The following is a 19,266-nucleotide window of genomic DNA, read 5'->3' on the forward strand; positions in this document are numbered from 1 at the left end:
AAATTTACAATTTTTTGGAATTTCCTCCGTAACCATTAGGCGCATTATAACGCTTCAATATACTACATTATTTGTTTTTTTAAGCTCTACAAAATTGTTTGGAAAGAAATTGCAAAATTTTATGTTTTTTTGGGTCAAAAATGGGAAAAACCCATTTTTACCCCATAAAAGCCCCCATAAACCCCCGTTCCCATGGTCCGATCATGCTGGTTCGCGAACTCGTTCGAATAAACGTAGGTTTACACGTTTGTACCAAATTTCATCAAAATCGGATCATTTTTGCTCGAGTTATTGCGCTAACGGACACACACACACATATATATATATATATATATATATAAATATATGAATTTGAACGGATGGTGTTTTTGGCCTCTAGGGACCTCAAAACAAAAAAAAATCGGTCCCGGGTCCAGGTCTTACCATGAGTACTACGGTAATAGCTTATTCCCTATATGGGAAATTCGCTAAAAGGAGTTATGGCCAATAAATATGACTGAGCAAAGAAAACACATAAATTATTGCAACAGTTGTTAAATTCTAACTGTAGTGATAAACTCAAGTTTTTTAATGAAAAAAGTTACCTTTTTCAATAATTTCATCTATTTCTTGAACTTTCTTGTCATCATAGAGATGGACGTCAAAGCCCAATTTCTTCAAAGTCTTTTCTAAATTTTCTTTGTCTACTTTTGTCCCAGCTCTAGCTTTTAGGTTCATGTGGGATGCAAAGCTTTCATGATTTAATATAACTGCAATCCCTCTATGTTTATGATCCATATTATAAAATTTGGCGTGTTTATCAACAGGCATAGCAGCTACAGCCTTCTTCTTTGTGTCTTTGTAACTGTAAGAACATACATGATTAAGGTACAAATTTTAGATAAACATTTAGACTGAAAGCGACATATACCATCATAGGCTACATAAGATTGATTAGTTTATTTTACACTTAACTGCACTCTTGCCAGATTGCTAAGATACGTTTTATTTAAATAGGCAGAGTAGAATCGTCATGAGCCAATCAACATTTTGATTGGCAACCAAACACAATTTCTGGTATTGTGAATAACTTTATTTATGCTATTAATTATACACATGGGGAGGCACAAAAGGCCCGGGCCGGGACGAATGAACAATTAAAATAACCCCCCCCCCCCCCATAGCTTAGAGTGAAATCAAAAGATTTGCCAAATTTGTTCAAAAGCTATCCATAACAGAGCAAACTACAAAAGTTCTTTTTAAATGTTTTCCATAACTGGATAAAACAATGCTAGAAAATCAACATTTTTTAAGCTCTATAATATGGCGTGGAAAAATTGCAAACTTTTACGGTTTGAGGGTCAACATTTGGAAACCAATTTTCACCCCATGAAAACCCAGTTCCCATAGCCTTATCACGTTGGCTGGCAAACACGTAAATGTATGTTTGTAAACAATTTTAACAAAATCGGATCATTTGTACATGAGTTATTGTGCTAACGACAAACATATGTATGCCTATATAGATGTGTTTGATGTTGTTTGAACTGATGGTGTTTTTGGCTTATAGAGACAACAAAACAAAAAAATAGAGTGGTTTATATGGGAAATTTGCTAATAATACCTTATGATGAGAGCTACAAAAATTAGAACAAAGATACTAAAGAGCATAAATATGATTTTAACACATTATTCAGTGATTTATCACCTCCTAGAAGTATGAAAAAAATCTTAAATTTTGGCATACGTTGACTGGCACATCAGAAAAAAAGACTTTATAGGCCCCCCTGAGGAGGTGGCGTATCACCTAATAATGTGTTAAAATGATTATTATGCCTATATTAACTTTGATCAAAGTTTTGTAGCTTTATCTTTATTACTTGAGTAGATACTTTAGATACTTATCTGTCCCAGGACTTTTTTGCCACCCTGTGTATAGCCCTAGAGTATTACAAAGAACAACTTAATAAGTACTTGTGTTTTTAACTACCATACTTTCATATTGTACCTGCTTCAAATGTAATAAAAAAAAAACAAACATCTTTTTACTTAAAAAGGACTGATGAACTCTGAAGGCAAGGCACTGTGCCGCAACAATAGACACGACTGCACTAGAGGTGTGCGAAAAGTGATTTTCAACCTTGAACCGAGTCGTTTGTTCCAGACACTTCTTTAAATTATGCTGCAAATTTATGGGAATTTAAGATTTTGAATCAAACTTTTAACCCAATTTAAATGGACAATTTTGCTTTTAAAAGTGCCAATTAATACAATAGGGAAAACTAATTTTATGGTGGATTTTATAAATAATTCACTTTCCCATTCAGTAATCAAATGTCGTGCACTTTTTGATAGTCAATTCTCAATAAAATTGACGGAATTGGGAATCCTTTTATTATCTAAAACATGTTATTCTATAATAAAAGGGGTTAAGAGGATGGTGGGTTTTTCTGTTGTGTTTAGTATAGGATGCAACTGCTTGAGTAACTTATTGAGTCGGACTCTAGTGCAAATTATTTGATAGTTTAATTTTACTTTAAATGAGTAGTTGGATTTTCACAAAATAGCTAGACAGTTTGCTTCCGGTAAACCAATTTATATTTTGAAACCATAGTTAATTATCCTAAACATCTCATATTAGTTTACATTTTGTTGTAATAAACTGATTTTATTAGTAGGATAAAAGAAATGTAAGAACTGTTAGAGAACCATTTAATAGACTAGTAGTTTGTTTACATAACAACTTAAACAAACTAACATTATAATAATCAGAATTACATTATACAGCTGTTGAGCCTACAGGACTGAGTAAATCATTTTTTATCTCAACACTTCCCCTAAAAAATGACACTTTACTCAGAAAAGAAAACTGCTGCTCATGTATCCTTACATCTTGAAGTATTCTCTTGAGCCAGACTGCTTCCCCTACAGTACAGCCAAACTTTGCAGCAATCAACTCAAATTCTGTAGTTGACAAAGCTACACATTTCTGACGTTTACTACACCAGAACACTGGACTAAGCACCTTTATTTCCTCATCCATCGCCTTGACCCAATGATGAGAATCCTTGCATCTCACCGCTTCCTTGCACTTAGTAGGTTCTGCAACACATGTCAAAAGGGCACAATCAGCAAGTTTCACAGGAGGCTTCAATTTTGATCTGTCTCTGAAACTATAGGCCTACCTCTGTCCTTCTTCGTCAGGTAAACTTGCAGTTGTTGAAGAGTTGGTTTCAGTTGTAGGAAACTTTTTGTTTTGTTCCACAGGCTCCTTGAAGTCGACAAAATATCGATTGCCACCAACTGATAACACAGGCATTGGGCCACAAACATTAGCATTTATGCGATCACCAGGTTGATTAACAAGCTCTTTGCGAGTACCAAAACTCAACCGATGCATTTTGCCAACAATACAAGTGTCACATATCTCAGACTTAGTACCCAAATTTGAGAATTCAATACCATTTTTCTTCAGGTATGTCAAAACATAACGCTTATTTTGATGCCCTAATCTCTCATGCCACAGTTGTAAATTATCTCTCAAAGCAACTTGAGCTTCAGCATCTTTAATAGGAATAACTTTCATATTCATAATGAAAAATCCATTCTTTCTATGTGATTGAGCAACCAAAACACCATTCTTGAAAAAGTTACATTTGTCCTTGCTGAAAGTAGAAATTATACCTTTGTCCAACGTAGAGGAAATTGAAAATAAGTTCTTGCCTACTTCAGGAACATACCAAACATCTTCCAAATGATTTATCTTGCATTTTCCTCCCACAATCATCTCTACAATTATGTTTCCCTTGCCGAGTGCTTCCATGGTTTGACCATTTCCAACTCCAACATGCTTAACTGTTGAAAATGCCTCATACGTCACAAACCATGATCTGTTCATTGTCATGTGCTGCGTAGCTCCAGAATCTGCAATCCAATTACATTCTTCGATGCATTCTTTTGAGCGACCACAATGTCCAACAAAAGCACTTCCAGGTTTTAGTGACTGTTTGACATTAGGACAATCCCTCTTCATGTGACCAAGCTGGTTACATGAAAAGCATTTAGGTCTCCATTTCTTTTTCTTATTTTCAACTCCAACATCATTGGTAATTGTTGATTTCACACGGTTAGAGTTAGGTTGTGAGAAAGATTTATGTTTTGAACCAGTGTAAAATGCAGCATTAGACTCCTTTACACCTCCAACTTCTCGCTCCTTCATTCTCATTTCAACCGTACACAGTCTCTCTCTCAATAATGACAGCGCCCTCAGATCCTTCGGTACAGACTCCCAAGCGTTAATGAATTCACTATATTCACAGGGCAACGTATTCAACATCCTATTTAGGAATAATGAATCAGGAAGCTTAACTTTATCTTCTTTCCAAGTTTCGTCCTGTAGCTCAACCCAAAGTTTTTCCAGCTTTGCTATGTGTTTCGCTACACTGTCATGTGAGTCATTTTCCTTAATTCCAAAGAATTCATTAAACAGACGGTCTTGTCTCTGTTCAGTTCTCTGTTCAAAAATACTCAAAAGTTTCCCCCACATTTCCTGTGCAGTATAACACATATTTATAAGCTGTCTTACTTGACTGCTAACAGATGAAACGATGATATTCTGTGCCGAAAATTCTTTCTTTTCAAGTACAGCAACCTGTTTCTGATATTTGTCCATCTTTGAAGCATCTTCATCTTCACCTGGTTTCTCAGGGTATACAAGCTTTCCTTCAACAGCTTCCATTATACCATGAACTCGAAACTGTATGACTACTTGAAATTTCCAATCTATCCAATTGGATTGACCCTCCAGTTTATCAAGTACATAAACTTTAGAAATTTCCATGGTAGACAAAACACTTGAAGACAACTGAACAAGATTTTTCAAAAAGACAAATAGCAATCAATCACAGTTTCTTTCACATACATCCTACTAACAAATCCAATAAATAAACACAGTTATTTGCGAGTCTGGGCCACCATAACCTGTTGTAATAAACTGATTTTATTAGTAGGATAAAAGAAATGTAAGAACTCTTAGAGAACCATTTAATAGACTAGTAGTTTGTTTACATAACAACTTAAACAAACTAACATTATAATAATCAGAATTACATTATACAGCTGTTGAGCCTACAGGACTGAGTAAATCATTTTTTATCTCAACACATTTGATACTCCACCAAGAATTATTTACATAGAAATGTAAAAGACAAGTCAACAGGAGCAGTTGGGAGCAGATGAAAGAAGTGGATAACATAAACTTATGAAACAGCCAAAAGGCCTTTAGTAGCACTGTATTTTATTTAATGTAAGAATAATTTATTAGTAGAATGATCGTTTTACATTTTCAGTAAAACTACTTTACTTAACTACTACTTTACTAAACTACTTTACTTTATTTGATGTCGCAAACTGCGACGTCAAACCCCCCTGTGGGCACCCCTGCATCCGTGACTTTAAACAATACGGAAAACTCACACTTGTCACAATTCATCATAAAGTAATTTAGGAAAGTTCACATTTCAAAACACAGCGGTAACCAACAAACAACAACAAAACTCTTACGTGTGCCATTTTGACTGCTGAAATTTTTGTTTTGCAAACATAAAGGATGCATAAAAAATAACCTGATACGCTTTATGTTGTGTATTCGTTCGTAATCATACTAATATTATAAATGTGAAAGTTTGAGTGTTTGTTTGTTTGAAGTTCAATCACGCATAGGGGTCTCAATCCCGGGATCCCGAATCCCGGTCGATTTTTGATACCTAGAAATCCCGGGATTGGTGTCTCTTAATCCCGGGATTAACGGGATTGTAAAATCTAAGTTTATATTGATTTTTTTGTGAATTTGAGGACTTTTACTTACGGAAAACTAATAAAAATAGTCCAATAACACTTGAAACACATATATTCTTTATTTTTTTTAGGACGATTATATGAAATGGTATAAGTAATGATCATTTTGATTGGAAAATTTAATTATCATTAAACTCAATAGGCGAACGAATGTAGGCCTAAATATATGTTTCAGTTTTTAGACGATTTGGATTTACGTTCTGTAAATGTTATTACATTAGTTAGTACTTAATTACAGTAGGCCTACAAGTTATTTTGAGTTTTACTTTTGATATTAAACGTAAGCAACGAAATTCTTGTAGCAAACATAACATTGCAATCGGAAATGTAAGTATTATTTTCATTGAAGCCATAAAAAATAACTATAAACACACGATTATAATCTCATTATTAAGATTGCTTACTAGGGTCTATAACTTTATCTTCGTATTTGGTTATAAGTGTGGTGATTAAATTTCTTACAATCTAAAATGACGTTTTTCATACACACACTACTACATAAGCAGATAATTTATTGTTATACAGTATCTTATATTGTTTTATTGTTATGAGGCAAAATACCATTTTTACGCTGATACTCGTGATTCTTCCCATTTTATATATTTTTTTAGCTATCTTTAATCTATCTATTAGCATGACGTATAGGCTACGTGCGAGTGCGGTTGCTCGTGATTTTTTTTTCAATGTATTTATTATATTCTAGAGTGACATATCAACATTGATACACTGTAAATAAGAAATATGGGCGATGAAAGTTCCATGTGGTAATATTTATTTACATAGAAAACGGAAATATTGCGCAGTGTAAGACTGGTAAGGCCAGTTTAAAACATTAACGTACTCAACGAGGGGACTTTTCACTCATTTAAAATGGCTAAAAGGTTAAAAATCATAATATTATATAACCCCGGGATCGGCTGAGACAAATCCCGAAATCCCGGGATTGGATTGAAGGCCCGGGATTGAGACCCCTAATCACGCATTAACCACTGGACGGATTGGGCTGAAATTTGGCATGATGATAGCTCACATTCCCGATTAACATATGGGCATATCCTTATCTCAAATATCCTTTCGGGCTCCGCCCCAGTGGCTCTGTAGTTCCCCATGTTAACCTTATGAGTATCTATACTTATTAAATACGCAAGCAGGTTTTTTGTGACAATTACTTCTCCGAAATTACTGAACCGATTGACATGTTTTTGGTGTCATTGGAAAGAGCATAACGTGAAGTTGTGCAAGAAACTTTCTTTTTAGGGAAATAATTAGAGAGTGAGGACCTGGGGCCCTTTAAAGTTTCGTATTTCTCCATAAGATTAACATGGGAAACAAACATTGTTATGAAACTCCAGCTGTTGTCAGAAATTTAAAGTGAGAAGAAGAACATTATGTTAATTGTAAAATTGTGACAGAGAGGTTATGCAGAAAATCAGGTAGTTAATGGTTATTTGGTGCTATTAAAATAAAGACTGAAATTTTTAAACGTACTGGCGACAATGGGTGATACCACGCAAACTACATTATCATTGACAAAGACCAACATGGAGAACCTATTGCGACTATAAGTGGGAAACATTTCTACAACACACTAAAAGCCCATGGTGGAAGGAAATACCCCCGCCGCAGCCAACCTGCAGACTAAGCGAATTTCAACTTGTCTGATTACATTTTTACTAAAATATTTCCATAAACATATTTATTCCCAATTTAAATAGCATTAGATTTAACAAGTGCTTAGGTTTGCTGCTACGAGGAAGGTAAAAAGTGTTTTTTGACCATATGTCAATAGTATAGGATGAAATAAATAAATTTGCCAAATTTTATCAATATATATCCATAAACAAGTAAACTACAACAGTTTTCATTTTCTCCATAAGAATAACATGGGAGTTTTAAATTACACTTCTTTTTTTTCTCCGTGACCGTTAGGCATACAACAGCGCTTCAGTATACTAAATTATTTCTTTTTTTAAGCTCTACAAAATGGTTGAGAAAGAAATTGCAAAATTTTTTGTTTTTAGGGTAAAAAATGGGAAAACCCATTTTTACCCCATAAAACCCCCCATAAACCCCTGTTCCCATGGTCCGATTATGCTGGTTCGCGAACTCGTTCGAATAAATGTAGGTTTACACGTTTGTACCAAATTTCATCAAAATCGGATCATTTTTGCTTGAGTTATTGCGCTAACGGACACATATATAAATATATATAATATATATATATATAAATATATATAATATATATATATATATATATATATATGAATTTGAACGGATGGTGTTTTTGGTCTCTGGGGACCTCACAACGAAAAAGTAAATCGGTCCCGGGTCTAGGTCTTACCATGAGACCTACGGTAATAGCTTATTCCCTATATGGGAAATTCGCTAAAAACATAGGTGTGCTATTCCCGTCAAATTCTGATGTCACTTGTATTGTAAACAAAAGATCACCTGATTGTGACTGTCAAATTAGTATGTATTTGTTTTGATTTGATTGTTAGCCTAATGTTTTTTTTTATAAAAACACACATTATAAAAACAATAACAACCAAATCAAAACAAATACGTATACTAATTTGACAGTTATAATCAGGTGATCTTTTGTTTGCAATCCAAGTGACGTCAGAATATGACGGGAATAGCACACCTATGTTTTTTCCTTCCACCATGCTAAAAGCCAGATCAGCTTTTGAAACATGATAAAATATTTACAAGAAATGTTGATTATGTTGAACTGGTAAGTACATTGTGAGTATTATCATTAGTTACGTAATCTTTGAGTTGACTCTTTTAAACTCATCGGAATTTATAACTTATATTTGTTCTTAAACAAGTTATTTGTTTTTAAATAACTCCTTTATGTACTTCTTTGCGATTGCTCGATTTCGAGCAACATATACCTAGTTCACATTTAAAGGGAATTAAAGCATTTTGTCAGCTGTTTCAACTAAACAAGTTGGTTCTATGATATGCAAAAGAATTGAAAAGTTATAAGATTTACTAACAGGGTGCAGCACTATTATTTTTTTGCATTTATGAAAACAGCTAATTTGAACTAAGCAGCAACAAAAAGGTGTGATACGCAATGAGAACTGTCAAAGTAGGATTGTTTGCAATTATCTTTATTTTTTAAATTTCATGAATAGTTTGTGATATTTTGCGAATTTTTTATTACTTTCTCCCCCTATACCATAGTATATGGAGAAAGTATTGTTTTCGTCAAAATTTTCGAGTTTGAGTTTTGAGTGGATATATTCGTTTTGGGTCCCCCTGGACCCAAAAAAGTGGTTTTCAAAGTGATGTCTGTGTGTGTGTGTGTGTGTGTGTCTGTGTGTCCGTGTGTCTGTGTGTCTGTGTGTCTGGATGTGTACAGAGCTAGAGACTACACCTGTGGTCCGATTTCGATGAAATTTGGTATGTAGGTTCTAATTCATGGTATCTCCAGGCGTTTTTTTCATTTTTTTGAAATTTTGATTTTTAATGGGGATTTTCCCATAAAAACCCATAAAAAACCGGAAAAATCAGATTTTCTCGAAAATGGCCCGAACGATTTTGATAAAAATTTAGTATGTTGTAGCCCTTTAAATTCTGAACAAAATGGTACAAATCCCATTTCTGTAAAAATTACGGTTCAAAAGTTATGGTAAATTATGTTATTTTCCCATAAAAACCCCATAAAATAACGAAAAATAGGATTTTAATAGGATTTTAGACAAAAATCCAGTTTTTATTTGACATAGTATGTTATGGTCCTTACAATTATGATATTTTTTTAATTTTTTAGAAATTCTTATTTTTAATGGGTATTTTCCCATAAAACCCCATAAAATAACGGAAAAATAAGATTTTCCCAAAAATGGCCCGAACGATTTTGATAAAAATTTAGTATGTTATAGTCCTTTATATTCTGAACAAAATGGTACAAATCCCATCTCTGTAAAAATTACGGTTCAAAAGTTATTGTAAATTACGTTATTTTCCCATTAAAACCCCACAAAATAACGGAAAATCACATTTTCCCAAAATTGGCTCGAACGATTTTGATAAAAATGTAGTATGTTATAGTCCTTTAAATTCTGAAGAAAATCTTACAAATCCCATTTCCGTATATTTACTCTCACCGCTTACACATGATAAAGGTTGTTGACAAACTTATGGGAGAAAGTATGTGTCAGAATGCTGATACCGTTTATTATAATTGGTAGACATTACAGCTATGGTAGATGTGTAATATTATAGTATATACCGTAAATTTAAAGAAGCAAATTTTATCCAACTGTGTTCTCCCCAGTTGAAAACGCAAAGCTTGAGTATAACTGTGATAAGCATTTGATACTTATATGCCAACCCCGTACGAAGGACGGGTACTCTGCTAGTCAGTTGATATTTTGTTATTATACAGGCCCATGAGTGGAAATGGTATTGTAAAATGTGTGGCTTGATCCTTGATAATTGTTAAAGTGTAACTCTAAATTTGTATAACAGCGATAAATAGATTACGTGTTTGCTAAATATATATGTGATCTACAATAATGTAATCCTTTGAATAATGCAGCCAACCTAAGTCTTAAAACCAATAGTTATAGTTTCAGAGCAGGGCCGGCTAGAGGGTGGGGCAGGGGGGCCCAGGGCTTCGAAGGGGGCCCGGCACGGTCAAATGTAACATTTTAACTGTATATTGTAAGCTTTATTGTTGATTTGGTAATTAATTTAATTTGACAGAACTCGCTTGACATACGTTTGAGGTACAGGAACAGTCATAAAACACTGGCATTCTGTTACAAGAGGAATGTAATAAAGAAATTAAGAGCAAAATAACAAATTACAGAAACAGTGAGTACAGATTGAACTAACAAACTTTTGTAAATACAATAAATTATAAATGACAAAAGGCCAGCAAAGAAAGGGTATTTTAAAAGAAAGTACTAAACCCAAGATCAAAAGATTGAAGTCAAAAGATTAGGAAGATGGAATGCATGGAAAAATAAAATAAAAAATGAAAACAGGTAAAAATAATTTGGACAGGACCGGGGTATATCAGTTAAAATGTGGTAGTTGTGAAAAATATTATATTGGCCAAACTGGGCGTTCTTTCATCAAAAGGGCTAAGGAACACAAGCCCAACCCCCGATTGGTGCAGCAAAAATCTAGCTTTGCACAACACATAATCGATGAAGAACATTCGGCTGCAAAAATTGAAGACAACATGAAAATTTTAGAATTTCAAAATAAAGGACATATTTTGGACACACTGGAGGAATACCATATCTACAGAGCCCTCCAACAGGATAAAGAATTGGTTTTAAACGATAAACTGAACTATAGTTCGCACCTTATATTTAACAAAATATTGGAATGCCAAACCCACCGGACGAGTTCACCTACGGGGGAGGAAGCACAAAGGACGAGTCCACTATCTCGGTTATCAGTAACCTCAAGGTCACACCACCGCACACGGTGCCGTCTTCAGTCCTCCTGCCGCCGATAACCGTGACAGGCCCGTTCGATAGTTTAATCTCGTTCGTAATATGTTTTGTACCTGTTCGTGTTTAATGTATGTGTTTTTTACGTCCTGTATTGTGTTTATAAACTTTTTAACGACGTAAATTTGACCGACATGTGAGCAAGAAGTTATCCTGCTGACTTACGTGATCATGGTGCAACTCAGCATCGAAACCTGGTTGTAGAGTTTTAACGACCATTTGAGCTACTGACAAAGGTAACTTAAAACCATTTAATAAATGAAAAGTATGAATTAGAAATATAAAAGTATAAGTTGGTAAAATGAAATAAAATTTAAAGGAAAACTAATAAAATAAAACTAAGTTTATACTTGAAGAATCTCTCTCTAGGAAAAGAGAAACAAAGGTTTAAAACATTCCCTTTTAATTATTTTGTGAGTGAGCAAGTAGATTTAGAATTAAAATAAATTATGGTTACAATGGATTTAAATTGGTACATACATATTTCACTTGATGTTTGCACAACCTAACTTCTGCCAATAAAGTGGCAACAGGCCATGGAATCTAAACTTCACATACACACAACACACGGGCGCGACACTTCAACGAAACATTTAACGATTTTGGAGACTGGAGACTAACTCACGCTAAGCCGAATTCTAGGAGACTGTCCATCTCTTCAGCAGATAATTTAGAGGGTCGTAAAAGATGCTGGAACCTCTCCGCCAATCGGGTGGTGATACGTCATACAGCCAGGGTCTTCTTACAGCTGATTGGTTTTTGTGAGTCCACGTGATTTGCACACGTGTCGATGCTTCCAGAAGTTTATTGGCATATTCTCTGTCTCCGTCATAGGAACACGGATGCGTAGCTTGCACTTACTTTTGGGAACAAGCCCAGACTGTCTGATCATTGGAAAAGTACAGTAAACAGGAAATGATGATTAAGAATGACAGCTACAGAGATTGAGTATTGAAAACAGGAAATAGTGGGTTGAATTACAAAGTTCAGGAAGCTTGAGAAATATGAATTGAAATAAGTTTCAGGGTTTCAGGAATGGTAAAGTAAAGAAATTATATTTTTAATTAAAATTGAGTACGTAGTTACAATATGTTATGTGCCAAAGTCCAAAATTTTAGTATAGTTTTTCAGTTCACTGAGTAATTTTTTACTTGACTTGACTCATTAGTTTTTGACTTGATAAAGTTGCAACTGCATGTGAATTAAACAAACCATCAAGCATTTAAGAAATGTATTGTTATTTGTAACAAAATGGCACGGAGGCGGCTGGATTTAGTCAGGAAAATAGGGGGCCCGGGATCGCTCAGCCCAGAGGCCCCTGACGGCTCTCGCCAGGAAGCCCTGTTTGAGAGTAGTACAGAATAAATGTTTTGTTTTGTGATCGAGGCTATTAATTCTATATTCTATCAAATTATTTTATTTTATTCTGTTGATGGACAGCACGGCATTTGAGAGGGACCATTATAATTATAAAATTATTATAAATCGGTTCCAGGAAAGAAGGAATTTTTTGCTTTGAGGTACCAACACAATAGGTACTATATATTGGAATAATTTGTTTACTTTATACTTTAAACTTATACAAATTCAGTCATGGCCTGGCCAGTGACGTGGATATTGAGTGCATTAGGCCTTACTAGTTATGTTAATGTGACTAGCTATGTTGGTTTTAAATATGACTACAGTAGAACTCCAACTATTCTAATTGCCTATTATCCAAATGTCTTACAGAAAGGATAAAAAAAACATAAAACTGCTGTAATAATAATGGTTGCTACGGCAAAATCCAAAAACTCCCTTCACCGTCTCTCACATTTGTGACCGCGGTCATCAATTTTTGCGATCACGGCAAAAACTTGCACACCTTCCTGCGGTCCTACAGAAATCATTATCTTCTCCTGCGGTTCACGGAAATATCATCATTGCCTTTCGTAATTGTGAAACAATGTAAAATATATCCCACGGTCATGTAGACATCATCATCGTCTCTCGCGCTCGGGTAGACATGATCATCTCTAGCAGTCATGGTAACTGGAAACTCGTCATTGTTTTAAGCAATCGAGGCTAAATCTTGTACATCTTCCGTAGTCTTGTAGACATCATCATTGTCTCCCGCTGTCATGGAAACAACATCAACCTTTTCAGTGATTGCGACAAAATCTTGACTACTATCCTCGCTCTTGTAGACATCAACTTCGTCTGCTGTGGTCATGAAAAATAATAATTGTCCTCCGCTATCATGGCGAAAGCTTGAATTTCTCGATCGTGAAATATTTGCAGACACCTTTAGCGATCACAATAGTAAAAGCACGACTCAAGCGGTGTTAAGGAGATTGAAACCAAGGAAACTAATAAAAAAATGTTATTTAATTATACGCTTTCATTTTTGGAAATAATTAGTTTAAAACAGGTTTTAACACTAGGCCTATTAAGTATTTTAATGTATTTTCTAACCAACTATTCAATATTGTAAAAATGTCTTTATAAATATAGCAATCCTAAAAATTTGGCGCTCTTGGCCTATTCAGCCCATATATACAAAGAGGGGCCTACCAATTTAACATTTTTTCAGTACGGTAAGGCATGTAGATAACTACAATTAATTGGTCGTACACACTTTAAAAACTAGGAAAATGCTGATTAAATTTTATTTTTGATTAAAATTACCTATTTTATAAGTTGTATAGTATTTTTGTCATCCCTCACAATCTGGGTGACATGGAGTCCAACTCCCATGATAAGGTACCATCGTAAACTTTTACTTATCGACTTCACAGATCACAACTATATTGCAAGATTTCTGTTCCGTAAAACCCCTTAAATATTGAAATGACACTTAAAAGACTAGAATAAACATTTTCTGAAAAAAGGCTGACTTGTTGTGTTACTAAACATCCCTAATAAAAGGTGTAAAAGGTCATCTGGCATCCCAGCTTTATCAGCCACTGGCAGAACATTGTCATCCATTTTTGGTTGTTAGAAAACCTTGCTGTTTCGGCTTAAAAAAGTCGGTTTCTATAAAGACCTTTAACTGATAAACTGATTTCGGTCAAAATCCGTTACTTGCCCACAATTCTATTTTTTCCAATTACACTTCTATAACTTATTGAAACCTTTTATATAATAAATAATGAAAAATAGGCCTACTGTATTTAGAAAAGGTTTTCGATCACATACTATAATAAATTTGGAGAAACCCCATAAAATAGTAGAATAGCTACCGTACTGCAAATTTTAAGCTGTTCGAGAGGTTTGGCTGGTTAGATTAGGTTAGGTTGGATGACACTATTCTTACCTAAACTAACCCAGCCAAACTTCTCGAACAGCTTAAAATTAGTTTTTTTAGTATCTGAACCAAAATTATTTCATTGTTATGACAAAGTCAACAATGATTCATTAACGCGGGCCGCTGCTGGCGACGCTACAGCGAACCTTCATCTCTCCCAGACAGATAAGATAAAACCGATAACAATGCCGTTGTAAATAACTGGAAATGATTCCATTCTACTAAACAAAGTACTCTGTCATTGAAAAACTACTTTTTGTAAACTTACATGTCCATATTAGGCCTAATAAGTTTTGGAGTTGTGGGTATGTAGCGGATTTTGACCCTGATTTCTCAAATATTTTAGATAAAAATGGAAGGATTGCCACTGGCCGGTAATTGGAGGGTTAACCAACTTTCAGATAATCGAAGCTCCATTGTGTTGGTGTCTTAAGTTATGAACTGAAAACAGATCATGGTTTTCAGGACTACACAGAATACATTACATTTTACCCTTCTATAAAAGTGTTGTCATGCATAAGAATAATGTATATTTGTTAGTAAATCGTTAAATGGTCCTCACCATGGGAGGTTCTTCTTCATCCATTTGCTAGTCCCTTTCAAGCTAAAACATCCAAATTTGGAGCATGCTATTATTGAAAGCAAATTAATCTGAATATATAGCCATTAGCTTAAGGTACCAATAATTTCCAACCAAAATGACAGAACCAACACCTTTACAAAACAAGTCAAGTGATTAAATTAATGTGATATTACAGCCTACTTTTAACCTATTTCACTTGATAAATAATTAGAGTAATCTAGTTTTATTATGTCAAAGTACAACACAACTACTACTTGTACAAACAATCAGCAACAGATAAGAATGCACTCTAACAATTAGCATTCCCAGGAAACATATCAGGAAACGCCAAAAATAAAATAGGTTTTTTAAGTGGGCAACTAAAGAAATGTTCAGTTTAACAAATCTAATGTAATATTTTCAAGAGGAAACAAAAAATATCATGATTATTTTCTATATTGAATGTGAGAAGTGGTCAATAGACTTGTTAATGTTTTACTTATCTCTCATCTTAAAGTTGATTTAAAAAAAAACATATGTTTATAATACAATTTAGTTATTGTAAGAGTAAAATTTTTTTTTAATAATCCTAAAATAACAAAATAATCTAACTTTTTTTTCTACTAACAATAAAAATCCCCTTGATAACAAAACATCTCAATAGAAAGTGCCACAGAGAAGTAATATATAGAGCATACACGCTTATATCAGACAACAGTGGGCTTTTAGATCTGGTATGTTGGAGCGGAAATGTACTAGTATCGAGCAAAGAAGAGTCAGAACGGCAATGGCCACATAGCACATTTTGTGGCGCACAGGGTCTCCCTACCGTCTAAGCGCTATAGTATGTGATAGCGAGAGGGGATAGGAGAGTGGAAGTGGAAGGGGACGACAAATAGAATTTGATCTAAACACCTGCAACTGGTACTAGACACCACTCATGTGTAACATTGAATGTATCTGCTGTTTCTTACTTCTCTGTGAAAGTGGTCAATGATCAATATAATGTAGGCTTAAAGCCTTTGAACATTTATGTAGTGAAAATGAACAAAAGAAACGGTGTTCAATTTACTTATTTGACATGGCTATTTTCATGTCATCAATTTGAAAAAGACATGACAGTCCTTGAAATCCTTGGGTGTGCAAGCATAAATCAGCCTTTTATTTTACAGCTGGGCTACACCGATAGGCCTTAGAACAAACTTTGATCCGAAGAGTTGACAATTTTAAGATTTCTTAAAAACAAAAATTTTTTTAACTAAGGATCTACTGTACTTACAAGGAGGAACCAAATACATCAGCTTCATCATGATCACCAACAGCTTGCTTTTCATTCTTCTCACTGATGTCCTCTTGACTACCATTTATAGAATTTGTCTCCATTTTTTCCTAAAAATAAAAATAAAACTATACAACTAAAAACTATACAGTATAGATACTGCACCCAAAGAGAACTGTTATCACAATCATTCCTTGTATTGACATGTTCACGATTTTGTAACATACAAACTGCTCTGTATACTGTGAAGTCTAAGTTAGAGGCCTAGAGCCTAAGTATTCATACATAAATAACGAGAGGTTAAATGCTCTACGCTGCGAGAGAGAAATATAGTTCATGTCTTATGATAGGCTAATTTAATTAGGTACTGAGACAGTTTTTTTGAAGCCAGCCTGGCCGCACGCCGGCGCCTTGCCGAGGAGGGCATGGTGTTTAGAGACATACATAATAGGCTAAACATTTTTAAGGCTAACAAAATACACCGACCAATTAGGACCGTTAGAATGTCATATTAAGCTTGGAGATTTAGTTACAGAAATATCAGTCAAATACTTAAAAATAATAATTCTACATCAAGCGAAGAAAATTAAGAACTTAAATAAATTCAAATAGCAATAGTAGAAACCTTACTAAGAGATGAACAAACAGTAAATTCAAAGATGACAAGTCAATATGATTATAATTGAAAACAAAACAGCTGAAGGATGACAGGTTTTAGCGAATTTCCCTATAGACCGAAGTAGCTATTACCGTAGGTGGCACGGTAAGACCTGGAACCGGGAACGATACACTTTTTCCTTTTGATGTCCCAAAAACACTATTAGTTCAAATTTTAATATAGGCTATATATATATATGTAGGCCTATATATTTCGCGAACACTTGAGTAATTTTTGTCCGATTTTGATAATGATCTTAAAATTCTAACAATCAAAGAATAAATTACAAAATCTAGTGAAAAATGCATTATAAAATTGGAAAATCATTCAAATCATCTTGCCCTTAATTTATTGGACGATCACAACACCATTTACAGACTGAAGCGACGTACGATATTGGACCTCCCATTCAGATTCGGCTAAGTGTTATCAAAACTATCTTTGTTGTTTGCTAGTGTTAACAGTGGTCAATCACTAGCTCATGTTCTTCAAGTGAATGTTGTATTATTGTATTATTATTTATATCATTTGCTTATTGTTCAACCTGAACAGATTGCATAAAGTTAAATTAAAATTAAATAAAGTAAAAAAAATTATTCTGATGGAGAATAAATAAACTGTTGTAGTTTGCTTGTTTAAGTTATGGATATATTTTAATCAAATTTGGAAATTTTGTTAATTTCATACTAAACTACCTATCAACATTTCAATTTTAAAAAACACTCCTCAATACCTTCCCTGTAGCAGCAAAACTAACACTCATTAAAATTTGTTTTATTTAAATAGGAAATAAATCAGACAATTTTTTAAGGGAATATCTTAGTAGGAATCCAGCCAGGTAAATGGAAATTCGCTCAGTCTGCAGGTTTGCTGCATCAGGGGTATTTTGTTTTGATGTACCCACAGGCCAAAAACACCATTGTTCAAATTTTATATCTAGGTATTTTTACATAGGTATTACACATGTGTCCTTTAACACGATAACTCGACCAAAAATTATCCGATTTTGATTTTGGTACAAACATGTAAACATACGTTTCTTAGAACGAGTTCTAAGAATAGGGTAAACGATTTCAAAAAGCTTAGAAAACCAAATAATTAAATCAGAGGCCTATAATGAAGTGTTTTTGAACGGTTATTAGGTCAGGCTACCAAAGGGATTATCAATATATGCTAAGTTAAGCTTCTTAGCCAGGAATAACTTAACTTAATTGGGATTAACTTAATTCTGGACAGGGCATAATGAAAGAATCAAGAACAAGATAATGAAAGAGAAAAAATATTATGCGACTCAGCAAATGAAATTAAGCAATTAGGTGGAATGATAAACAAGCTGAAACTACCAAGATGTCAAAACGAACCTACCTCAGACACTGAAACCTATTAGCACCTCAGAAACACAAACCAACCACTCAGATGTTTATGTTCCCAACTACTGTGCCACTGTGCCTCTCTAATTACTGAGCTGGCCCAGCTAAAAACTCGACAAGACCAACTAGAACGCTCTGTGGAAACTTGGCAAGAAGAACTACACAAACAAGGTGAACGAACAAACCCTGCTACACCATCAGCAGTCACACAAAGTACACCCAATGCAGAGAGTCTTCCTCGTTCTAAGAACCACAACCTAAGCAAGAGCAAAAACCCAATTGGGAAGGAAAGGAAGCATTTCAGTATAGCTTATCTTTCCAATTAGCCAAAAACAATTGTAGTAGGCCTACCTGCCAATGTAGAAATAGGCTTAGGCCTACAGGTAGATGGTGTAAAACAGAAATGCGATGCTGACATCTTAACACAAGAAACTACAAGGAGAGACAGCCAAACTCCTTTTAAAAAACTAAACCCGGATATGACCAGGAGAAACAGCCAAACTCTAAAAAACTGACTCAAAAAGAGAGATTTCCACATATGAGATTTCCAAATATTGAAAAACAAATATTATGACAGCAAGAGTAGGAGGCGACCAGAAAACTTTCGATGACTTTCTCATGAAGCATATAGATTACTTCAAAGACATAAATATCCAACACAAGGAATGATTATCAGCCTTGATTAGTCACTCTGATACCCCAGCCTCTAGAAGTTCATTTCTCCCACCCCAAGTAGATACCAGTAACCCATGTACAGATACCAGCAACACCCAAACTTTTTTTTTAGGACCCT

The 19,266-nt window shown here is 34.4% G+C and overlaps 1 protein-coding gene across 2 annotated transcripts in view; it reads right to left on the minus strand.

Annotated features, from left to right (window-relative positions):
- The window catches only part of LOC128983210 (caspase-1-like), a 71,954-nt gene that overhangs the window by 37,200 nt on the left and 15,488 nt on the right, over nucleotides 1–19,266 (minus strand). Inside the window, exons 2-4 of one of the 2 annotated variants that reach the window (XM_054402419.1) lie at nucleotides 16,446–16,555; nucleotides 15,167–15,208; nucleotides 585–844 (exon numbers count right to left, since the gene is read on the minus strand). In XM_054402419.1, coding sequence (XP_054258394.1) covers nucleotides 585–844; nucleotides 15,167–15,208; nucleotides 16,446–16,549 — 406 coding nt within the window. In that variant the 5' untranslated portion in view covers nucleotides 16,550–16,555. The remainder of the gene's footprint in view (nucleotides 1–584; nucleotides 845–15,166; nucleotides 15,209–16,445; nucleotides 16,556–19,266) is intronic. The other variant, XM_054402421.1, reaches the window with a different exon arrangement.

This window comes from Macrosteles quadrilineatus, unplaced genomic scaffold (genome assembly GCF_028750875.1).
Source record: "Macrosteles quadrilineatus isolate MER2022 unplaced genomic scaffold, UCM_ALF_1.0 Scaffold_1__1_contigs__length_201487025, whole genome shotgun sequence".
NCBI classification, from domain to species: Eukaryota; Metazoa; Arthropoda; class Insecta; order Hemiptera; family Cicadellidae; genus Macrosteles; species Macrosteles quadrilineatus.